Source organism: Melanotaenia boesemani, chromosome 19 (genome assembly GCF_017639745.1).
Source record: "Melanotaenia boesemani isolate fMelBoe1 chromosome 19, fMelBoe1.pri, whole genome shotgun sequence".
Lineage (NCBI taxonomy): Eukaryota > Metazoa > Chordata > Actinopteri > Atheriniformes > Melanotaeniidae > Melanotaenia > Melanotaenia boesemani.
The window spans coordinates 14073908-14099981 of NC_055700.1; the positions used below are offsets into that span (position 1 = coordinate 14073908).

The 26074-nt window shown below is 38.6% G+C and overlaps 1 protein-coding gene across 1 annotated transcript; it reads left to right on the forward strand.

Annotated features, from left to right (window-relative positions):
- The first annotated feature begins 1380 nt into the window (after positions 1-1380).
- Positions 1381-25883, forward strand: fubp3 (far upstream element (FUSE) binding protein 3). The gene is made up of 19 exons (XM_041970522.1): positions 1381-1515; positions 10351-10462; positions 12858-12891; positions 13406-13455; positions 13595-13666; positions 14766-14823; positions 15008-15170; positions 17604-17702; positions 17911-18015; positions 18123-18225; positions 18467-18567; positions 18802-18931; positions 22227-22387; positions 22671-22744; positions 22885-22961; positions 23310-23366; positions 23625-23675; positions 23767-23894; positions 24186-25883. Exons 1-19 carry the CDS (start codon positions 1420-1422, stop codon positions 24192-24194), a joined length of 1680 nt encoding a protein of 559 aa, XP_041826456.1. The 5' UTR covers positions 1381-1419; the 3' UTR covers positions 24195-25883.
- The last annotated feature ends 191 nt before the right edge of the window (positions 25884-26074 follow it).

Genomic DNA, 26074 nt, shown 5'->3' on the forward strand with positions numbered 1-26074 from the left:
CTCTCAAACATAAATTGTGCAAAGAGATGCCAGAAAAGTTTAATTTTTGAGTTTCTATATATATTGGAAATTGAAAAAATGTTCCATGAAAAGGCTCCATTCTGAAAAACTAACATCCTGTCAAGCTATATGAAAAATTAGAAAATCTTTAAGTATGCTACACAAAACAATATTTTCATCTATTAAAATAAATCATTTTGTGTTATATCTGTGTCTTTTTTTCGCTATATAAAACATGTGAATGACCATCCTCAAAGAATGGTAATTCCATAATTCATGCCACAGTTTGAATGCTAGAGCCACTGTATTTGTTTTTCTTTTGTTTAGAAAGCTTGTTGTAGAGACCATAATTAAATACACAAATGAAATAAACTGAGTTGATAGAGTGTAATTAAAAGTTTCTACATGTTTCTCATTGATTTGTTTAGTTTCATAAACTGACTATTGTTCCAGAGACAATATTTAAATATATGGACAGTGTAGCTTGTGGTATTACTTACAGGCTAAATTATATCTGAATCAAACTGCCTAGTTTGGAGTACATATTAAAGGTTATGTAGCAGTTACACGACTGCCTGCTAGAAAAGAGGCCCCTGAAACAATCCAGCACCTTACAGCAGGGTGCAAGATACTGGCACGCAAAGAATACATGGAACGCCATAACCAAATACCTGGCATAGTGTGCAGAAACATCTGTGCAGAATATGGACTGTAGACCCGTAGGTCACAATGGGAAACACCTCCCAAGGTGGTTGAAAATGAGAGGGCTAAGATCCTGAGGGACTTCCAGCTAAAGACTGACAAAATGGTGGTAGCCAACCAACATAGTGATAATGGATAAGCGGCAAAGGAAAGCTGTAGAGATTGATGTAGTCATCCCAGCGATGGAAATATCAAGAAAAAGGAAGACGAGAAACTGGGGAAATACCAAGGACTCAAGGAAGAGCTGGAAAAAGCCTGGAATGTGAAGGCAACAGTAGTACCAGTGGTCACTGGAGCACTGGGGGCCGTGTTCCCCATAATGGAGAAGTGGCTTCAACAGATACCTGGAGAACCATCAGACATCTCCATCCAAAAGACTGCAGCTAAGATACTGTGTAGGACCCTCAAGCTCCCTGGATCCGAGGTCAAGATGAACAGTCGTATATATATATATATATATATATATATTATATATATATTTTATATATATTTATATATATATATATATATATATATAGAGAGATATATATATATCTCTATATATATAGAGAGATATATATATATAGATATCTTATATAACAGGATGTTCTTTGCATATGTGGGTTCTCCTCTCCACTCGCGAGATCATAAGGCTCGCGGAGCTTTGGCTTGGCACGTGTGCAGTCCTTCATTTTTTTTTTTTTTTTTTTTAAGTGTGGCTCTCAGCTGCCGAGGCGAATGATGATGATGGCGGAGCTGATTCAGGGACAGGCCTCGGTGGTTCAGCCTGGAACGAAAGATGACTTCGCAGACACGATACGCCGGGTCCGACAGGTAAAATGCTCTTCAGCGAACAAGGCTGTGTTGATTTGGGACCTCAATCAGCGTGTTTTGACGCGGAGAAGGCCAGGACTTCGGTCGAGGCACCTCGGACTCACTACTATAAACACTCCTCATGCACCAACGAGCTAGCAGGCTAGCGTTAGCCTAGACAGTATAGCTAAGCGGACAGATTAGAGTTTACAGCGGACGGATGAAGTGTTTACTCGATGTCATACCTGTCAAAACGACCACACAAGTCGTGTCTGGAGCTTGAAACGAAAGACTGTTTTGATTTCGAAGTTTTGTCAACTTTATTAAGTTATGTTGAGAAGCTGCAACCTGTTGTCAACTCTCAGAAGTTGCAGTTAGCTTTGTAACTTAATAATTCAAGTTGAATGCCCTACAACTTGACCCACAACGTAACCAAACACAACATTTATTTTAGACATAAAGCCTGAACAGCTGTTATAACGAAGTTAGCATCAGTGTAACTTGTTGCCCCAGTTTTTAAAAAGGGAGGGGGAGCTCCTGCAAAGCCCGAAGTACCATCAAAACTACTTAATTTATGTCCTTTAAGCTTCTATATTAAACATGTGGAGTTGATACCTGTAATTTAAACATGTAAGTTATTAGTGCTGATGTTAGCTAGCTACCGTGTAAGGCACCATATCCCCGCAACTGCGTTGGAGTTAGGCCATATAATGTAACGTCATCTGTTGAAATAAGCCCCCCTTTACTCCTCCTGCTGAGCACACTTGGGTTTTTCCATTACTGCCGAGAAAATATCTGGTAAATTGTGTTTAAAATAAGGTACAATCTGCATTTCACAGCTCCTCTTCTAAAAATTATGGTTTTTCACAACGTGACCATTGTGGACATGGCCACTTTCATATTGTGAAAATGCTGTAGCAAAGGATTAGTGTACCACTGACCACTGCTAATAGTATATGCATTGGACTTTAGTCATGCACTATTTCAGCTTCCCCCTGTGCAGATTATAACCTTGCATGTGCCTCTGCATGTGTTTAGCCATTAATTTGTGTGCGTGCGATTGTACTTAAACATCTCACAGAGCAGTTCACCTTGTTTATGGTTTATCAATTTGTAAATGGATTATTTAGTTTTAATATTGAGTCAATTGCATCTAAGCAGATTACATGACAGCAGATTCTATACACATTTTATACAGGGTAACCATTGGTTGTGGCTTCAAATACAAGTCCCATGTTGTCCTATTCTTGACTTGGATTGTGTCTTGTCAGTTTACTTTAACCTGACAGCCCTCCAAGGCCCACTGACAGACATGCCTTCAAGTTCACGTCAGTTGAGCCTATGTGGATATATATTGCATAACGATGCTGTCACAGTAGCAGGAGATGCTAACCTTGAACAAAGGAGGACAGCAAGTGCACCGCAAGTAATTTCCAGGACAGAAATTAGTCAAAACTAATCAATGTCTATCCATTTTTACTGCTTTCTCCACTACTGCATATGTTGACTGAAAATGATTAAATATGTGCATACATAATATTTTCCTGCAGTCTGTTTAGCTCCTTTGTTCTTCTGTTTCTTCTCTTCTTTTTCTGGTATGTTGTTTTTGTGAATGGAGATCCAGGTGCCTGTGTAAACAGGGTGCTCAGTCTGGGTGGTTACAAATATTTGGACTGCATTCAGTCAGGCCTACAGGGGTGTAGTGGACTCTAAGACTGACAGGATGATGAACTTGACCAAGCTAATATGGAAACCACGAATTGGCATTAAAGATGCTAAGAGTCTAATTATATTCTGTTCTAGATTTGTACACCCATGCACATTTGTTTTATTATATTACCTTATAACATTTATGCAAGTGGACTTTACCAGCAATAATTTCCAAGCATGAGAAGCCCCCTTCTTACACCATCTATCTACCCCTTAGTTTTTCACACTAAACCCATGTTAAAAAGTGGCTCAGACTTTGTATACAGCAGTACATGAAGCAGAGCACACATTACAGCCGAACAAACGGACAAAACAACATCTTGTTATTCTTGTTTTCCTAGAAATGGGAATCTTGTATTTGCAGCGTTCAAATTCACAGTAACTGGAAGTAGACTGAAAGTTTTGATGGTAGGCATTGGATTTGTTCCTGTTTCATTAACTGCAGACAGACACTGGTGTTTGATCAAAGAGAAACAATAGCAAATAATAAATTTATGCTTATAAAAATCTTATTTTTGTTACTGTTATTTACAGGTACGCAGTTTACTCTCCTGTCAATAACTTTGAGTGGCACTGCATATTTTGCAGAAAAGATAAGCTATCCTGTTAACTTGAGTATATCAAATGACATCAATGTCACAAAAGTGAGATTTGAGAAGTAGTCATGTTCTAATGGAGCTTTATACCAGTGTTTGTGTGTGCCTTTTTTTTTTTTTTTTTTTACCGCAGATGCACTTGTAGCTGTTACCTGCTTCTCCTTGCTGTCACAGAAACTGGCTGACATTTAAATCTTGAACTTAGACAAGCTAAAATTGTTTCCCATTACGTTTTAAGTACTCAGTTTTAGTTTGATAGATATCCTCAAATGGAAGCAAAGTGCATAGATGTGCTAAGATCCGTTAAATTAATGGCTAAGGTAATTTCATTCTGCATAATATTTGCTTATTTGCCATTGACACTACCTACCCGTCTAAACATAATTAACCTTGACCCTCTCAAATCAATAAGGCAAACACTTGGAGAAATAATTGGAAAATATTACCTTATTAACTTATTTGTGAGTAAAAAAAATATAATACTAACTTCAAAGTTTGAAGTCTTAAGGTTAAAAATAACTCTCCCCCCCTCCCAAAAACAAGAGATAAACTCTCAAATCTGCATATTTACTCTGTAAAGGCTGCAATCAGTATACAATTTACCTTGGAAACAGTTGTGGAGTTTAGTCCAGTCAACAGTGATGTTTGCTCGTTTACATAGTGACCTCAGAGGATAGCTGAACTGTTAGACAGCTGGAGACAGACATTTTGCTACATAATACAGTTTTAGACTTGATAACTGCAAGTTACCCACTGCAGCAGTGAGAAATTAAATGTCTTCAAAATGTTTGAGCCCAAACAATAGGATGCATCCACACTAGCATTTCCACCTTGTTTTTATAGTTCCCTGTGTGCAGCAAAATGTTTAAAATACAGCAGTCTTCATCTTTGTTTGTCACGTCATACAGTTTCCAAGCAGCCAAATTCCCTCTACCTCTGGTGTAAATTACATAAATCTGATACTGTGATTTAATTGAACTTTTCTTTAAAAATATACATTTGAATTGCTGCCAGATGGCCTTTGCTTCTAATTTGGCATGTTCATATGGCATGTTATAGTGTTTTGTAAAATCACTTCCTTACATGCATCATATTTAAAAGACATAACCTCTGAGTAAGTTAAAACATGTCAGCTTAGTGAATATGTGGGACTTGTGTGGATGAAAGGAAGATATTGAAATTAAACTAGCTTAATGTATTTAATTAAGCTAGTTTTAATTTAAAAAAAAAAAAAAAAAAATCTCTGCAAAGGTACTATCCAAATCATGACAGCCATAAATTAGGAATACAGGGAAAGCCGGGTTTTTAAAGAGATACTTGGCTTGTGGTAGCAAATTAAATCTGGGCTTTGACAAAGTTCAAGTATTTTCATGAGTATTGAATTCAAATACAATGCTTTTACATGTGCTTGACATGCACATGGTTGCAAAGCTGGTGTGGCAGCAGCAACCCCACACCTGCTTCCTTTTATGCCTCCTTATTTCCATTGCAGCCCTCTCACTTCCACTGCTGCGCTCTGAAGTAGATAATCGTCCCTGAAGGTGATAGGAGACTAATTTCCATGAACATATTTTCATATTGTGAAAAAAAAATCCCAGTCAGACACACATGTCAATTTAGTGTAATTTTCTGAAATGCAATACTTTTGTATGGAAGAAGTGGCAGATTAAGGCAGAATAGAAAATCCAGTTTCAGCTCTCATGAAAAAGACTTGAAGTGGCCATCACTGCAGAATGTGTGAATTTACTTGAGATTGGCAAGTGATTCATTTTGAAAGAAAGCGTATTTACAGCTGAGCTGTAACACAAATAACTGCACTCCTGTTGTAGTTTTTATGTGGTGGGTTGAACACTTTTTCTCATTACTGCAAAAAACTCACATTTAGAAATATTTAGAGCAGTGATAATTCCTTGGTTGAGAAACTAAATTTAAATGGAAAAAATAAGCATTTACTAAACCTTTTTTGTAACTTTGTCTCTTCTTGGAATGACTATAGTTGAATTATGAACCTCATTTCTTATTTAGAACTGTATATAAACTGCTTAATGGTGATGTTTTAAAATCTAACCTGGATGTATTTCTCTTCATGTCTACTTTTTGTGTTTTAGCTGTTTAATCTGTAGTAGCTAAAGCTCCGGATTAAAGAGATGCCAATGTTGATGTTGTATAGGCCAAAATGGAATGCACAGATCAACAGAAAGTGCTCATATTGATGGCTAAATTAATATATTAATATGAATGTTTGTGAAAGTTGGCATCTAGACCTTTGGGGATCTTACCAGAAAGGAAACACTAAAAAAAACGAGACTCTTATCATAACTCAGTATAACCTATTTGAGAAACCACTAGCAGTTTTCACTCTGACCTAAAATCTGCAATCTCAAGGAGCACAGAGTCCCAACTAATTAGCCAGAAATTAATGATGCACTGTTAACATTGCTCTTAAACTATGATCCAGTTTTTACACTAAGAGCAACATGTTTATATCGGGGTTTAGCCTCATTATTGCCAAAGTAATATTTTTGCCAAATTATGTCTGCCCAATTATACTCTCCTAACACTGGGGAGTTACTGTGCATCACTGCCTCTAAGACCTTAAAATATGGCTTGGGTAGCTATTAGGGATGTGCAATACTGCAAGATTTGGTATCAATTCGATACCAAGTAAAAGTCTAGTATTGCAGACACCGACACTTTTTAAAAGGACTGTCAAAATAAATGCAAAGGGATTAATCTGTGGAATTAATTGTTTTTCTTTTAATGCATAAACAACAAAAGTTAATTGTCATATCATAAAAATCCAAATTTTGCCATTATCATTGTGTTAGAAGCAGATTTTGGGCATGTAGTGGCCCTGTCACAGCAATAAGCCAAATCCACCAAAGACCACTTTATCCTCCTTATTTTCAAAGATACTGATAGTTTTTAAGCTTTAATGTGAATTTAAAAAGCCAAAAAAGTATCCATAAGGCCATGTACTAAATAACACAAACTCTGAAAACCTAATGGCAATCAACACAAAGCATCCTGTGAAAGGCTCAAAATGGCAGGTAGCAAAATATTAAGGAAACAAGACACAGATCTGTAACGCTAAAGCAGCTAGCTCCAATAAAAGACAAAGTTCTATAAGTCTGCAGTAACAAGCTCTAAGACGGCAAAGTCCAATTCATAGTGGCACGCTGAGATGTAAAAACACTCAAGGCTTGCCCACAGTGGCAAACTGAACTAATCTGACACAGCTGCCCACTATGAAGGTGATCAGGAGCTTATATAGGTGAGGTGTCTTCATGATTGGCCAGCCACAGAGTAGACGGGCAGTTGGCGACCAATCCTGGAGAAGGAGGGTGGATCAGTAGATGCAGGAACAGCGGCCAATCACCTGCAAGTACTGGCACAGTCCCATTTACATACCAGGCCAACAAGCAGACTACGCCCAAGTACGAGAGCACATTTCTCCAGCATCAGCGCTACAGTACACAGACGCCGCTCGAGTATAAATCCAACTTTATATCCAGAGGACGGCCTCAGGATGACCCATCTACTGTATCACACAATTAATCACTCAGTTGTCACATCTGACATTTTGGCCTGCACCCATCACCAGTTGGTAGTGTGTGTTAGGGCTGAGTTTAAATAAATTGTTTATTGATTTTTGAATCTATTGAAATTAAATAAATCCAATATTGATTCATAAAACTTGGAGATCGATTTTTGTGATGTCAACACGCACGCACGTACTTTCAAATAAGTCCGACATGGGCATTTAAAGTTATATTTCCTTTAGAACAGGTTTACACTTTTTAAATAAAAAAAAAAAAAAAAACAGTCTGATGCTATTTATCTGATTTATATGACAACACATGCGCGCACACACAGCTCTCCGTCAGAGGACAGAGTGGACGCGTCAGAAAACGCATCAACCAGCTGAAAGTTAGACAAAAGTTTTAGAAAATTCATATCTTGCTCCAGTGAGGAGCAGATGCAGTATTTTCTTCTGCTCCGGTGTTAGGCCGATAGCGTCACGGTCGCTATGGGGACGCGTACAGCTCAACAAGCTGAATCTACGTCATTGTAGAAATTTCTGAGTTGTATTACAGCTTAAAAGGGATCCACTATTCTTTGTAGGTTTTATTAACATCAACACGTTATGAGATCTGAACTTCAGGAATATTCTTACTGAATGAAACAGTTTTATCAGGACATTTTAAAAAAAAAAATTCTGTCTTGAGTGGGTGTTTGTTTTTTTTTCCATCACAGCATTTCTGGTTGTGAATTTTCAGGGTGGGAACACTGTATTGTTATGGTATCTCAGGAATGCGTGTAGATTTGTCAAATCAGATTATTAAAGTAATCTGATTACTCCCAGATAACTGATTTTGATTGTCAGTAAATGCACGCAGTGTCTTATAAAAATGTCTTCTCTGAGAGTGTCTTCTAATATTCAAGAAAAATAAATGTTATTACACAATTAGCTGTAAATAAATCTGTCGAATCAAATTTAATCAAAATAGGCTGCTGTGAATTGAATCGATTCAGGAAATTAGTGACGATACCCAGCCCTTTTGTGTTCTGCTGGCCGGTGCCTGTTTTTGTGCGTGTTTGCCGGTGCAGCTGAGTCACATGACGGTCTTCTTTACTTTCAACTTTTCCCTTCAGGGTTCGCCACAGCGAATCATCTGCTTCCACCTGACTCGGTATGGAAGCCGTAGGATGTAGCTGAGTCACAACATCAAAACACAAGAGGAGGGAGGAGCAAAGTGTGACTGCTCTGTGTTGTGATGGAGAGGCACTTTAGACCCACAGCCAGGTTACTCCTTTGATGAAATGCAGCACCACAAGTTTTGTCAATACTACTAGTATCCATCAATATTGATACGAACATTGGTATCGATATTATCAATATTTGTGTCGATCCGCCCACCACAAGTAGCTATGCTATGAGACTAATGAAGGGCAAAAAAGTTCCAATTAAATCCTGTCTTGTTGCCAGTAATGACGTGTTTACTCTGTGTTCAGAGGTCTGCATCTATAACACTTCCCGTGCGATTTGCCACCTACTAGCTAAGGGTACGGTTGGCTGTGGAACTCTAACAGAGATCAGGATTTATTACACCAAACCACCCCATACAGACTCAGACCCATTGGTGGAAATGGGGCTTTAATGTTTGGCAAGACATCCTGATCCTCCTGCAACTGTTCTTCTTAGCTAATTCACGAGTCAAACAAAGGAAGCTCAGACTCGCATTGAGTTTCTGTTAAGACACATCGGGCTAGCTTCACTCAATTTGCTGAACAATGGAGTTGATGGTTATTGCCAAGTTATGCAATCCTGACTTGCCTTCGCTCACATAGCTGGTTAACCTCTGTTACTACCTTCCTTGCTCGCTCAGAGGTGTATCAAAAATGGTTTAGTTTCAACCAATATGCTCCATACTGTCTCTGTTGTTTAACTGCATAGTTACACATCTGCATCACACTGCATTGATCATCAGCTGATTGGTTTAATGTTAACTTGACCCAGCAAGGCCCAACTCCAGCCAACATTAACCAATTTCATAACAAATATGGTGAAGCAACAGTAATGTTGCCATTTTCAGGACAAAATCATTGGTTGTATACTACTCTGTGGCAGCTATCCATGCATTTAAGTACTCTATCTTACAAGGTGTACTTTCTCCACAAAAGCTAATGAACTCTTTGTGATGGAGCAAAAAAGCAAACAGGAAAAACCAAACCAAGAGCCACCTATGGTTCAAGTCTGTATTTTGAGTTTGAGCTCTGGCATTGACTTACAACAAAAGTGCGGTCTCGGCTAGAAAGGTATAAGTGGACACCTTATAACAGCATTATGGTATAACGGCATGCAGATATAATAAGACTGTGTCCTTAAGGCTGAAGGCCATTTTTCTAAGTACCGCTTTTTGAGGTAATCAGACTATTTCAGTATTTTTAATGGCTATGGAGCGGGACTAAGAAAGCGATGCCAGCTGTCATTCAGTCTGGTAAAATTGAGTAATCTAGTATTTCTCTCAGTCGTCATTTTCAGTTTCACAGCATCACTGTGAGACTTTCATAGTTTCTCTACTTAGCTGTGCTCACTATTTCAGCCATGATCTTGGCATATTCAGTAAAAATTTGTATTCAACAGTTGTGCTCCCAGGAATGTTGACAGGCAGGAGCTGAAAACTACACACTGCAGCTAAGGGTCATTTGATCAGTTGAATGCGTTTCCATTGCATGCAAAAGCTAGGCGTTGGCAGGTTTAGTGGTTAGAGTAGAGAAAAAAAAATCATGTTCAGAGGGAAACAATTGATAGTTTAAGATCTATTAGTTAACTGCTTAGAACTCAAATATGTTACCTTACAGGAATTTTTGAGCAAAACAAAAATTTTAATTCTTAAAAGCAAAGAAGAAAATAAGTTTTTTTTTTTTCCACATTATAAATATTTGTCTAATATTATGAGAGAAGAAAAGACTCATGTCCAAAGAATGTCGTCACAGAGCTAGTATTAACCTTTATTCCTTCTGTCCTGCTGTGTTGTGTCTCCAGATGGCAGCCAAGATGGGAGGAGACCAGATGCCCAACTTGAACAGTTCATCTCCGGTCATAGACCCCTCCCTCTATGGCTTTGGAGGCCAAAAACGCTCTCTAGACAATGGAGGTGAGTCTTCAGTTTACCTCCGTAATTAGACATTTTTGATGTCCTGAAATTAAAAGCTTTTTTATGCGCTGCAGTGATCTTTGTATAAAGACTTCACATATACATTTGGTCAAGTCTGTTAAAACACATTGAATAACAGCGATCACATGCTGAATATGCTATGTTAAATCAGAGTATGTATTAGTAGTAGTAGTAGTACAATATGTTCTTCTCTACTGGGAGGAATTGGCATTTCAGCCTGTTTTTTTTAATTCAGCTGATGATTTACTAGATGACTTGGTGCATTTAAGGGTTTCTACTGTGTGCACCCACTTGTAACAGCTGTACTATAAAAATTTAGGAACACATGTTCCTTAACACCCCTGCCTCTAAGCTTATTTGTTACAACAGAAAACTGATTAAATGCAGGCAATGAAGAGACAGGGGGTTGGGGGAGTAGAGAGAAAGTAGGAAAATAAAGTCGACAATCCAGTTAAGCTGAGTTTCCAGAAACGAGTGTTTGGATTATGTGTCCTCAGGCTCTTCGTTTCACATAACATGGAAAGTTTCAGCTGCAGATTGTTGCTGAGTGTGTTGAGTCACACGGGTCATACCAAAGTTTATTAGGTCCTTGTCATTGTGGCTTAGACAAAACTTAATATGATTACTTAAATTTCACTGATGGAGCCTTTAGATTAGGGGTGCCCAAGTTTGGGCCTAGAGATCTACTATCTTGCAACTTTTAGCTGCACCCCTTCTCCTCCACACCTGAATCAAATGAATGGCTCATTCACCGTACTTCTGCAGAGCTGAATGAGATGCAGATGAGTGAATTCAGCCATTTGATTCAGGTGTGTTGGAGAAAGGTTGCAGCAAAGACCTGGTACACACATAAGGTTTTTTTTTTTTTTTAAATGAGATTTTTTTTATCTGGTTGCGACCTCATACACGAGGAGAAAAAAATCAGTTTTGATCATACTTTCATACCAGCATGAAAGAGGGTATATAGGACGAGGGAACACAGACTTTATATCCTTCCTTGCTCCCCAGTCAGCTCGCTCTCTCGTTGGATTTCCTCACACACATGAAGATATTTTGTTGTAAATATTGAACATGTTAAATATTTCCGATTGTCGGCCACGTTTCGGAGCCGATTGTTGGGACGAATTCGGTCTTAACACACCTCAGATCTCAAAATTATAATTTAATAGATAGGAAAAGCTTATAAGACTCAAGATAATTGAGCGTTTGCCATCCTGAGTCGGGAAAGGGCAAAATTGGGACAAAAACAGCCTGAAAATCTTTGTGTGTTCCAGGCCTAAATGTTGAAAGTAGATCTCGAGCGCCGGACTTGGGCAACCTTGCTTTAGATATTTTCAGTGTTGATTATTTGTCTGTCTTCATATTGTAAAGCTAATAGTGCATGTTTGAGCTACACTGTAATCTGAAGTGAGAGCCACACTGTTTGTGAGGAGTATTTAGTATCTGAGGCTGCACTGTAGTGGAAAGAATGTCCTATTTTTTTCTGTGCCTTGCACTCAGAACAAAGATTTGATCCATTTCAGATCCACGAAGTGGAAACACTAGTCATTTATCCTGTCCTCCTCTTATCTTGTCACAGTTGTTTGTATGATAGTTCAGCCTTGAATGCACGGATAGGAAAATTGTACGCAATTCTAGTTTAGTTTTTTTTTTTTTTTTTTTTTTATCCACAGTTATTGTTTGTAACACTTTGTTCTCAGTTTTCTTGGTCAAGGTTGTCACACAGTATGGTAGAGATGATAGAAGTGGTATCTTTGTAGTACAGTTGTCGCCTTTCAGGATTTAATTATCAAACAAGTATACAATAAATTCACTTTGTGTTCACACTTTATCAAAACTATCCTGTCCTTGTACAAAGTCGGTACACTTTCCTGTATTTGTATTCATAGCTGTTTCATTCGCAAACATGCTCTTTTCAAGAAGGAGGGAAATCTGTGCAATCGACCATAAAATTGATTGAACCCACAAGATATCAGTTCAGGTGTTCACGTCCATGGCAGCACATCTTCCAGTGACCCTGCAGGACCTTTGCATGGTCCTATCTGTCAAAATTCAACCGGTGACCAGCAGTCCCTGACCCTGCTGCTGCCTCTCAATCTGAGCGGGTCTGATTGAAATACTCAGTCATGCTCTTGCAGACCTGATTTCCATGCTGGTGAAAGCTCCCTGCGGTGGGTCAGCCACGGACATGAAAGATTGGCAGCTTCATACCCATCTGCTCCCATCCCTTCCGGCACTGATGCACTCTTTCACTTTGCTGCTTTGCTAGCTGTCACTTAAGCAGATGTTTAAAAATGATAGATTTGTAGACATGATGTTGGACTATTACTCACATTTTAATTGGTTTGGTTTTCCCCTCCCTTCTTTTTCTTAGTGGGAAACCATCTAGGTGCAATGGTACATCAAAGGTGAGCAGCAAATACTGTCTGTCTGGTCATTATGATGCATTGGATATATTTCCTCTGTCCAAATAAGAATTTTAAAGGTCGGTTTATTGACTGTTTTTATTTTCTTTTTTTCTGCATCTTGAACTGTTCCTGTAAAGTATTATCCCACAAAATGCATACTTTGTTTAAAAATCTTACATAATCCATTGCATTGCTTTACTACATTATTATATTTTATTTTTCAATTTTATTTTTATAATTATTATTTTTTTAACGTTCCAATAGTTTGCTGGAGCAAGGGTCATTTTATTTTTTTTTATTTACTATAGGTGGAGAGGAAAAAGATACCTTTTTAAGATAGAAGTGATATCTAGAAAATTATGGGATTCTTTACTATTTTATATACATATATAAATATTTAATTAGATAAATAATTGACATATTATTCAACACAATAAATCAATCAGTAAATCAATAAATGCTATAATCAATAGTTCCAGCTCTGATTTTTTTCATCTGTCTCTGTTCCTCACAGGGCTCTTACAACAGAAGACTTCAAAGTGCCTGATAAGATGGTGGGCTTCAGTAAGTAGCCTTCCAGTTCATTACTGTCAGTATTAACATGCAATCATCAGTATTGACTGCACAGTTTTCAGGTCACTGCTTGAGGCATCTGTCTCAGTTTGAAAGGGATTTAAAAAATATCTCTCCCCCCTCCTTGTAGTCATTGGAAAAGGAGGAGAGCAGATCTCAAGAATTCAGCAGGAATCAGGTTGTAAGATCCAGATTGCGTCAGGTAAGTTCAAATAAATAACATTGTGTTTTTAATGGAAAATCATAAGCTGAAAGCCAGGGTCAGTAAACATGTTTCCTTTTTATATATTTTGAGTGCCTTTCATATGAAACAGTACTATGGGTTTGAGGCTGTACACAACACCAGCTCATCACCCAAACCATTTAAGTTTGCAAGTTATCACAGCACAAACTCTGCACTAATGGAGAAATAAGTTAACAGAGCACACAGACAACAAAATGAAAATGTTATTTCCTACAAGTACAGCTGTGACAGAAGGGTTTGCTTTCTTGCAAAGAGTTAGGCTGCATTCACACCAGGATATCCGGGGGACCTCTGCTCACTAGAGGGCAATACTCCATAAAATGGCTGCTGATCAACAAGAAAGAAGAAGAAAATCAGGCTCATTGATTGGCCAGGGCTTTTGCAGTGCAAGTAAACAGGATTAACAATAAATTTATCCAGTCTTGGGGTTTCCATTTTATTTTGGTGTTCAACCTAATGCAGTTTTTACCAGGATCTGTCCAGTATGAGCTGCAGGTGAGGCAGCCAGCTAGGAAACATGTTGCAGTATGTCATGTCTTACATCACTTCCTCTCTTTGGTCCACTGGGTGGTCTGCATGCATTTCCAACATCAGCCTACCGGAGCAGAGTTCACTTGCAAGTGGACCGAGACCCCAAGTTTTCAAGCGGACCAGTTTGCTTCTTTGGTCCAGAGTCCGAATGTGCATTCACACTACTCCAAACAAGCCAGGCTATCCCTGGAAGTGGACCAGGATTTGTTTAAAGCTGGCAGAACAGTGCCAATGTATATGTGCCCTAAAAGACCTTAGTACCTGTTTTATTTGCAAGTACAGTATAACGTTAAGTATAATGCAATTGTCTGATTTTGTATTTGAAACAAATTGTTGCTTCACCACAGAAATGGTCTGTAACCATCACCAACATCTGAAAGTTAAAACATGATTCTATCATTTCTATGGCCCTTTAACTTCTAAAGGCTAAATGTCGATGTCTTTTATGAATGCACTTGTGTAGTTGAGGCATTTGTAAATGTTTGCAGATTATCTTTAAGTCATTTTTTTTTTCCTCCTCTGACAGACAGCGGAGGTATGTTGGACAGACCCTGCACACTGACTGGGAGCCCAGAGAGCATCGAGTGAGTCTCAGCACTTTGACAGATTTACTGAAACTACAGAGATCATGAGAAAAGTGTCCTATTGTTGTGAAACGGGACACACTCAAATCTCTGATCACCTGTCCTCGTGATCAGTCAATGCATAACTGGATTTTGTATAAATGTGGTGACAAATGCCTTTGTTGGTCATTGCTCTTCCCCACAGGCAGGCAAAAAGGCTGCTGAGTGAGATTGTAGAGCAGTGTCGGTATGGTCCAGGCTTCCACAGTGACATGGATGGCAACAGTTCCATCCAGCAGATGCTTATCCCTGCCAACAAAGTCGGCCTGGTCATTGGCAAGGGAGGAGAGACTATTAAACAGTTGCAGGTGTGCTTGTTGCTTGCTTCCATGTTACTAGGATTATTTACAGCACTGTGCAAACATCCTGAGCTGTCCCTCATTTCTTGATATCTTACTTCCAAATAGCAAGACTCTTTTGTTAAGTAGTCTTTAACAGTAGTTCTCTGGGCTTTTTACAAGCTTTTCTGAGTTTTTCTTTGGACATTGACTGCTTTTTCACTCACTTTGGCCTCTTTTCCACCATTGGGTGTGGGTCGGGACAGGATGGTTAGGGAGCAGATATGGTTTGTAAACTGTAATCTCGTTGCGTTTCCACAGCCAATCTTACTTGAGAGGTGGAATATCAGCCGGATAGCGTAACCTCAGCTAAGTAATAGTATGATGCCAGTGCAGCGCCTTCCTTAAAGTATAACCAAAACATGACTCCAACAAAGGAGGAGAATGGCGGTCATCCAACAGTTTGTGTTCTTTCTACTTGGCGGTGCTTCATAATGCCATTTTAATATAAAAAATTTTTTTAAAAAATCGCTCTAAACAAAGAGCCATTCCTGCTTTGTTTTTATGCCAATTCACATGTAAAGTGACTCTTTTTCTCAACCAATCAATGTATTGCAGTGTGTCAAACTCCACCGTTTTGGGTCGGGTTGGTTAGATTGGTACCCCAACGGAAGGGTCCTAACAAAGTCAGGTCAGATATTGGAGTACCCTTCCAAGTTTGTGTGTGTGGAAACACAAAAAAATTGCGTCCCACCTCGACCTGCACCCGTTGATGGAAATGCGGCTTTTTCAGTCCAGTCCTGACTCTGAGAAAAGTGTGTTTTAATTTGTGTTTTAAGCCATTTAACTCTTGTCAATTAATCGTTCAAGCATAAAAGGACATCAAACTTGAGGACTGAACCAATGTTGTCTAAAGAATTTGGCAAATAACCAGTTTATAATTGCATCCTTGTAATTAGCAACCTATCACCAAGACATGAATCTCTATCCACTTCTGTAGATGTTTCTAAAAATGCCAAGGATAACCGTTGAACAGATTTTTCAAATTTGACAAAACTAGACACAAGTGAAGGATAAAAGAAGCGACAAACCTATAAAACTATCTACAGTATATAAACAGTATCTGAAAGTGAGGTCTTTAAGAAATAAGTAAAAAAGAAACCATTAAAGTCCTGACCCAGGACCTGAGAGATGCATTTGTACCTTCAGTTTATCCATCCATGGTTTCTATGGCAGGTTGACTATTCTTAAAGAAGGGAAACTTTAAGAACAATTGAGTTATCCCTAATTGCACAAGAACAGAACTGAAAATCAGTGGCAACAGGTCTGATGGAGTGATGAATCCTCCCCAAAGCCACATTTATATTTATGTTTGCATGTTTCTATTTTCTGTTTTCCTGCTGAGGGCTGGTCCCAGACTTTTGCACAGTTTTGTATACGACTTTAATTTATTGTGATAATTTAAATAACTGTAATTTAATGTTGTAGAATACAGCGACCACCGATACAGCACAAAGGTAAATAGGTTGTAGGGGACATGTTGCTCACTGAGGGAAAAGAACAAAATTAGGTTTGGTTAAACTGTTTTATCTTTAAACATAAAGGTTATAGTAATCTGGCCTCATTTTCATTCATTTTTTCCAAATATTTTTTTAGTGGGGGTTTTAAAGCGATTAGACAAAACAGTTCAGTTTTATTTTGTAGAGATAGTGATTTAAAAAGGAAAAAAAATGTCTAATAGTAAAGGTTAATGTTTAATGGAATAACAAAATTATAAAACAAACCCAATTTCAACGGAGCTCTTTCCTACCCAGTACCTACCTGGCTTGCTATACTTCATGTTACTTTTAAAACATGATCACATTGCAATAAATGTGAAACATGATCTACAGTCCTCAGTCTGTTCCCCTGTTCTTCAGCACATAAATAAGTCAGATATAGTGGCTAACATGATGTTAGCCATCACTATTTAATACCTGTTCCAATAAAGTTATGTGCAGCTGCTAAAAAGTATTCTGTTTTGCAGGGAAACTTGGCAAGAGCTTTTCATGGTAACTGGATTTCCTTGAAAAACCTGTGTTCTGGCTGCTAAAGTTCATGTTTAGTTTTGGTTCAGCTATAAAATGCATCTTTACGCAGAACAAAGACTAGCTTCTGTCCCTCGTGTCCTACTCTGTGGTTGCGCCATGAGGAGTGACAACATATTTAAGGTTCTTTTCCAAGACAATAGCTGCTTGTTGGATATTAGTGTTATTTCACCAGTATATTTTACCTTTTAAACTAACATTTACATTATTGAAATTATCACTTATCATTATATATACACGCACATTCACCCCTGGGCTTGTGTGACTTTTATTTTATGGAGAGTAAACCTGTGGTACAGTTTCTGTCCTTGGACTGAATGGTATTTTGGGCCCCAGGTAACTTGGATGTTTTTTTTGTCTGATTGTACCCTTGCAGGAGAGAACAGGGGTGCAAATGATAATGATTCAGGATGACCCCATGCCTACTGGAGCAGACAAGCCCCTGAGAATCACTGGGGATCCCCACAAAGTGCAGGTCAGTCCCAGGAGGACTCGCTGTGTGCTGCTGGCTCTACTCTTTACACTCTGTTTTCCAGCTTGTGTCGTCATTATACACTTAAATATTTTGAATCTTCTTTTGTCTTGTGTAGCTTTTTTGTGTCATTCACACACACATTCACACATATAATATAGTTAATTTTATGAATTGATAATCTTGATATGTTGATTAATTTTCTTTGTAGCAAGCCCGTGAACTTGTGGTGAAGCTCATTCGGGACAAAGACCAGGGAGACTTTCGGACTGGCAGAGCAGACTTTGGATCCAAAATGAGTGGAAGCAGTCTGGATGTAAGATCCCATTTTTCTGCTTTTTCCAATCAAATCTTCTTCCTATTCATTGACTGGAAAAAATGTAATATGTCCTGGCTTATTTTGTGTGTGTTCTCATCGTTCAGGTGGTTGTGCCCAGATTTGCGGTCGGCATTATCATCGGCAGGAATGGAGAGATGATCAAGAAGATTCAGAATGATGCAGGTGTGAGAATCCAGTTCAAACAAGGTGAGAAGAATTCTTACAATGAACTAAAGAAGATATAGGGTTAATTTTTAAATCATTCATCTGGAAGAACTGATTTTAAAGTTGGATATTTTTCTAAATCCATTTGCATGGTTTCAACTTCAGCACTTAACCTAGTTGCTCAATAGAAATTTGAATTTTAGGAAATGTAGCCAGGTTTTACTCCATAAAATACTTGTCTTTGAATGCCTTCTCCAGCAATAAATTTATATTTTATATTTAGATGATGGAGTCAGCCCCGACCGTGTTGCTCAGGTGATGGGCCAGCCTGACCACTGCCACCATGCGGTCCACCTCATCAACGAACTGGTTCAGACTGCTCAGGTATGTGCCTCTACTGGTGTGTTTCGATGGAAACAAAGCAGCTGTTGTTTGTAATAATTTTTCAAGAAGCTAAGTCCGACCAAAAAGTCCTCTTGCTGAAATTAAACCCATGACAACTTAGCACTAATGTTGGATATTAGCAATTTAGAACCACATGCAACCTTTAGACTGTGTCTGTGTAATGTTTGTGTCTGAGAATACTAATTCTTTTTGCTTCCGTTTCCCTCCTGATAGGAGAGAGATGGATTTGGGGGCATTATGGGGCGCCGAGGGCGAGGTGACTGTAACATGGGGGGACCTGGAGGACTGCAGGAAGTTACATATGCAGTACCTGCTGATAAGTGCGGACTGGTGATCGGAAAAGGTGAGAAACATACTTTCATTTAGCTGTTTTAGCTGATGAACAGTTTTCAGTGTTGTGTATAGCAAAGCCTTGCTTGCTTGTATAAAGAGTAAAACATTTATAGGCTTGAAATGTTCTCACTTTGAGGTCTTCTCCCAGCTTGTGCTGCATGACGCTGCTCGCCATCTTAGACAAATTATGCACAATTTATCAAAAAGAACAGTCTTGTTGAAAACGAACCTTACTGACCAGATTGCCATTTCTCTTTTAATAACGGACTGCTCTTTGGTGTTGTGCCACTACGTGAAACTGATGAGAAGAGGGGGGGGGTTGTGACCACCCTCCTATTCTCCCTCCAGGGCTCATGTATACAGCACAAGTGGCATTCATTGGCTTCACTAAGGGCTTAATGACGGGGATAATGCGTGTAATGTGACATTAATTGTTAAAGGTGCATAATAACAGCCCTCAATCATGTGGAAGGCTGCCTGGCATCTAATGAGGGTCTTTCAGTCCAATAGAGTGCAGCGAGGGAATGAATAGGAGGAATTAGCTTATTGGCTATTCATGCCCACTCTATTGGCAGCTATTTAAAAGTCATTGACCATTGCATTGGAAGGAGCTGTGTGTGTGTAGTATGGTGGCATGCGTGTTGCCTTAGTGTGTGTGCGTGTGTGCAGCAGTGGGCGGATCGAAGGGGGGCCTCTTTACCTAAGATAAAAACATGGCAATAGAAATGTCAAGTGGCTTTTGTGCATGTAGTGGGGCGAGGGAAACAAATAAACCTGGGCGTTGCGTCCCCCTCTCTCTGCATTAGCATATGAAGTGGACCAATATGGTGGAGATGGCGGTGGGTCTCGGTGCTGTCAGCAATCCCTTAAAGAGTGTGGTGATTAATATCTTTACGATGCCATATGCAGCCGGTTGCCCCTCTGTTTTGACCCCCACACACATATATACTCAGTCACACAGAGCTTCATGAATCAAGCCCCCCCCCAACAACTTGCGTAGACTTTCTTACAAGCCTAACAAGCATCCTGCAGTTATACAGAAGATTTTGACTTGAAATGTCTAAACCTGAGGTCGGTCCACTGGGTTTCCATTTTGGTTGAATTTCACATGGCGCAGATGGGAGTTTGTCAGGCCGGAGCTGATATTTGCTTAGATGTCTGACTGCAGAAGCTCTGAAATGAATGAGAAATGGTCAAAGTTTCAGTGGGCAGTAGACTGTATGAAAAGACTTGGAAATATTGTCAGAACTGGTGTTTTAATGGGGAGATTTATTTATAAAAAAAAAAAAGCAGAGAAATTAATGTTTTTGAGTCTTTTTATGATAATGTGCATTCTGTGGTGAATTGAAGATGCTTTTAAAAGATCTGTTTAATCTTTTCACTATACAAAATCCAAGAATTGTATAAAACATCTTCAGAAGTTTCTATAAAATTTGTTTTAACAAATGCAAAGTTTTTTGTCTGTAATACAAAACACTTTATTTTTCATTACTCTTCCTGGTTACGCACTAAAGCTCTTTTATGTGCTTTAATTCAGACATAACTTTAAAATAATAAAAGCAGCATAATACTTTGCTGTGAGTTGTCACAAATGTCATTACAGGGTTTGCCAAAAACATTAGCTTTTACAGATGTTTGATTTTTAGAGTTTTTTTCTTTTAGATTTGTTCTAATTCTGGAATATATAATTAGCATCTTGAAAATGATGAAAACGGAGCTAAGAAGGGAAGTAAAATAGCGTCAAAACAAATTGCGTAAAAGCCAAATTAATCCTAATCCTTTAAACTTATATTGTATTTTTGTCATTTTGTATAATGACGAATTTTGTAGATAATTTTAAATGGACTGTACTTGTATAGCGCTTTTCTTATCGCATGTTGACCACTCAAAGCGCTTTTACACACACACACACACACTCATAGCATTTTTATTGTTAGATACTAAGTGCTTTCTACTATCACTCACATTCATACCCAGAAAATATTGCCTGCATAGCTTCACATGAAGCTGTTGTTGCATTGGAAACGGCAGGTTGCATTCTGGTACTTATCATTCCTTGATGCCTTTATGTGTTATTTCCCGTACCAGCATCTAACCAGTCCCTTGGCTTTGCCCTGAATGCTGTCACCAGTTGCACTTTTGTATCCCCTCCTCTTCTCCAGCGCACTAAACCAGTCTCATTAATAAGGCCGGTATTATCTGTCTTCACTACAGCCCAGTCCATGAAATGAATAGCTGGGGTCTTCATTGCTCTCTGCTGTCTGACCAGAAGAGATCATAATGGCTTCATTAAGGCAGAAGTTTCATTTGGTTGACAATGGGTTAATGGCCCATGCGCAGTCTGTTGGCAGCAAGGAATAGGCACCAGAGGCGGAGAGGTTTCTGATGAGCGTTTTCTTTTAGGGGTCATCCAGGGTCATCAGAGTGTCAGCCACATGTGAACAAATGTGTAATTGATGTTGGGACAGCCCCAGTGTCCCCCCTCCACTCCACCCCGGGAAGCACCCCCCTCTCTTCAGTCCCTCTCATAACAGAGGACAACACAGAGTCAAGAATGAAAAGGGTAAAAGAGACAAACGATATCCCAGAAGGAGGATACGCTTCAATTTTGTCCCTTTTCTCCTGCCAGCTATGTTTCAACTCTCGCTGCTGGTGTAATTGCTCTCCCCACACGTCGGGAAGCTGGCATCTGATGCCCAGCAGGGGGTAGCGTGCAGGAGACGTTGTCTTTTGTTTTCTGATTTTCATGGATGTTCCAAGAGAATAGTAGATGACTACTGAGACACATGTTTTTTCACAAGGTAGCATGTGGATTTGGTTAGGTGAGACATCCAGTCTTATGTTACATTCGTGTTTTGAATGGATGATGGAGATGGGAAGTACTAAGCCCAAGTCTCCGTACCAGGTTTGGGGAAAAGATGATTCAGACACTGGTGGTCATCCATATACCTGATGAACAGAAATGTTCTGACTTAAAAATGGAAACTCTACAGTTTTCTACACATCTGGTTAATACGTCTGTGGGAGGATGACTGCATGTGGAGATTCAAAAAGACCTCAAGTAAAATTAAAGGCTAACAAATTCAACCCACACGATATGCTGCTACCAGAGTACTCTCAAATCTACAGTCAAGTAGCAGGCAATAGAGTAGCATTGTGGAAAATGTAGGCTCCAGGTTTTAGAGTGAAAAATGTAGGAAGAAACATCTCTAACAGCGTAACAGTGCTGCAAAAACAAGTCTGTGAAATGTCAATCAGCTACATCTGAACAGATACTGGTGATAATTAAATTCTTCCTGTTTCAGGTGGAGAAACCATTAAGAACATCAAAGAGCAGTCTCGTGCCCACGTGGAGCTACAGAGAAACCCGCCGCCCAACACCGACCCCAACATACGCATCTTCTCCATCCGAGGCACCCCTCAGCAGTTGGAAAAGGCCCGTCAGCTGATCAATGAGAGAATTGGGGTAGGTGGTCTAGCCCCAGCCCCTGCGCTACTCCCCCATAATGCTATTGTCTGGCTCGATATTCATGAGCGCACATGTCAATGTAGGGAAATACTGGGGTGAGCTAGGCTGTTCTGGTCCTGGTGGCCAGCAGGATGTCACCAGAGGTTAAACATGAAGAATCCATCAAATGGACTTAATGGAGTGCATCAGCACTCGCCTCTGCCCTCTGACCTTGCCTGTTGGCTCCCTTTAAACACAAGTGTGGTCTCTCACTCGCCTCATCTTCCCTTTCTCTTTCCAGGGTCCGGGAATGGGGGTCAACAGCAGCTTTAATATGAATCCTTACAACCAAGGACCAACCACACCTCCTCAGCAGTACGGCCCAATTCCTTACTCATCACACATTTTAATACATTTCCATACATGTTGGTAAAAAAAAAAAAGTCTGCTAATGGTGTGATGAAAAGTTTAGAATTAAAACAAGCTGTTAATCAGATAAATTGTCTTTCCTTTAGTGGGCCTCAGACTTTCATGACTGGAGGATGGGGTACAACTTTTCAGATCTGGCAACCTCAAAACCAGCAAGATCACAGTAAGTATTTCACCTTAGCTCTTATTATGTTTAAATATTAGAACACTAAGATTATTTAGACATTTATTAAACTCTTATTGATTTTCATGTTTTCTTGGCCTAATAAACATATTTGGCTGCGAAAGTGCAGAAGATGAAGAATTTTTGTCGATGCTGTGATCAAAGTGTTGTGCGGTCTGTGATGACGGACAAGTTCCCTGCAGCTAACCATGTGTTTCCTGTGCAGACAAAGTTTTACATTTGCTGTCAGTCAAACTCACTGGGAAGTAGAATTTTAGATGAGAGAAGAAGGTGAGAAGCAGAAAACCGCTCTTAGTAACCGGTGGTGTTATCTGTGTCTGGTTTCAGGTCACAATGGATCCCAGACGGGCCAGATGGACTGGGAGCAGTATTATAAAAAGCTAGGCGAGTGTCGCTCGGGAACAAAGGAATATTTGATTATCCAGCTCCCGCTTTGTTTTGGTCTCCTTCACCATCTGAACTTAGATTTAGATCTGTACACATTAACTTTGTTTTTACCAAAACCTGGTAAAATTTGTTTCTTTTAAATCTTGCCCATTGAGGTCACAAACTATGTTTTAATGTGTTAAAGCAGGAAACTATTTAAGATTTTTTTATATTAAAAAAAGAAACTAACTTTAAATATATTCTTCCTTGCAACAGGTCAGCAAAACCAACCCCAGAGCTCTGCTCCTGAATACAACAAAGCTTGGGGTAAATTATCCTGGAAGTATTTTATTATAAGCACATAACAAAAATATCTATTTCTTACTCTGGTGTGGTTTCCTCCTTTTCTTTTTTCCAGGCCAGACTACCGGTCCTGGATCTCAGCAGACCTCTAATCCTGACTATAACTCCTGGGTTGACTTCTACAGACAGCCGATGGCCTTCTTCAACCAGGGCACTCAGCAGTCCCAAGCCCCGGGCCTTCAGGTGAGATGTCATCCCAAACATGTCTCATGTGTCGATGTCTGTGTGTCATGAGACTAAAACAGGGAATCCTATAGTTAATTATTGTGGTAATATTTTTAACAATAAGTTGAGTGATTCTTAATGATCCAAGTTTGGTAGCAACTTTTTTTTAACTGTTAAAAATGTTAAATTTCTCTTTTGGCCTCTGAAGCAGCCTTTCATGCTGCGGAGATGCATGGTTTTGATCACATGTCAGTTTCCAGCAGACTTCTTCTAACTCATAAATATTGATGATCTGTTTGTGTTCTGCAGGATCACTAGAGAGGACGCCCAAGTAAAAGACTTGAATCACTGAGTGGATGAAAACAACCCTTGTTTAATGGAGGGGTCTAGATTTAAAACGCCTTGAAGACTTTTTTTTCTTAGTGAGAAACACTAGCTGTAGAATGACTTATATGATAAATATTTCTAAAATCAGGAACATTTATTTGTTACTAAATGCTTATGTACACTGTTATTTTGGATAGACAGTATCTGGGATCCCTTTTTGGACTTGAGAGAGCTGTTTTTGTTTTTCTATATTTTCCTGTCTTGACTCAGATTGTAAACGCCAAAATGAACCCAAGAGTTGTAACTTTTCAAAAGGCAATATGATCTATTTTTTCTAGTTTATGTGGAAATGAAACATTGATTATGTGCTTAGCAGTCTTGAATACCGTTTTGTCACATGTCATAAAATGTTTAAAGTGTGTTAATGTTTTTCTTTTACATAATTCATTGAAATTAAACTGTGATGTTTTGTTACAGGAAATGTATTTTTGTTATAAGGTATAAAAAAATGGGTTAATGTCAGCCAGTGGCAGTAGTTCTAATTTAATTCCTGTTGTGCTTTGTATGCTGTTTTTCATTGTCGTTTTATTGTACTCTGGTTAAAAAAAAAAAGGTGCAATATCTTATTTCACTTTTGAAACAAAGATAGGTTCTCTAATATGTTGACAGATTTTTAACTTGTAGTTTTAAGATTTTTTTTTTCCTTTTTTTTTCAAATGGAAATGTCATGGATAATTTATTACAATGATCTGATATGATAGGATTTAGGGGGATGTTGCAAATAGCTTTTTTGCCTTTACTACCTTGTACAACTATGTATATATGCTCATATATTTGACTGTTAATTTAAGATATATATGTTTCATATATATATATATACATATATATATACACTTATATAATTTTTCCCCTGTGATCAGCATCACAGGAAAAATTGTCCCTCTTTTTCTGTTCTGTTTTCATACTGAAAATGTTCAAAGGTTGTGAATGTGCGATTTGAAATTTGATGTTGCATCTTGTGAAGAGAAAGAGGTGGTAGATTTTTGTGTATACTCTGTACCTGAGCTATTCAAGACTGCTAAGCTTCTGCGATTCGTACCTGTGTAATTAATGTAGTATTTTTATGTTTTAAGGTATTATGATCAAAAACTTTGTCTTATTTGGTACCTCCCAGTTCGCCAACACCCCACCAATTCTTTGCTGTGGACTCGGTGGGGTGCTGGACTCAGTCCAATGCTAATAACTTTTTAATTAATTTTTTATTTCTGTGTGATCTAATATAAATGATAAAAAAATGATTCATCATTATGGAGAGTGATTCTGGTATTAATGTCATTTCTTAATGAAAAGGGATATAATTTCAAAATGTCTAATTATGGTGGTTTTTTTGTTTTGTTTTTTCTTTGTGTGTACAGTTAACCGTGTATTAAAAACATCCAGACTACCTTTATGTGTACTGTTGAGCTAATTTTCTGTTGGATGAATATTATAAACATTTGGATGTCTTTTGTTGTACTCTGCTACTAAAGTGTTGAAACTGAGAGCTCTTGTGTGTACTAACAGGTGAAACATAGATTTAAATAGGCCAAATGTATGTTTTCATGTTTTATAAGCAGAAAATCTATATTTTCTATAGTCAACTGCCAATTCTCAAAGTTAAATAAATTTTCCGCAAGCCTCTCTTGTGGTTATTATGTGGTTACGTTGGTAGCTGCAACACATTACTACTGCTGTATATCTAATTTTGCTTTAGTTTTAACTGCTGTTTTCACATTTTCAGTTTTCATGTCAATATGTTGCACACCGCATTCTGTAACTTCATATTTACACAGTTCAGCATTTTGCTCAAGCGGGGGTGTAAGATGCTACTT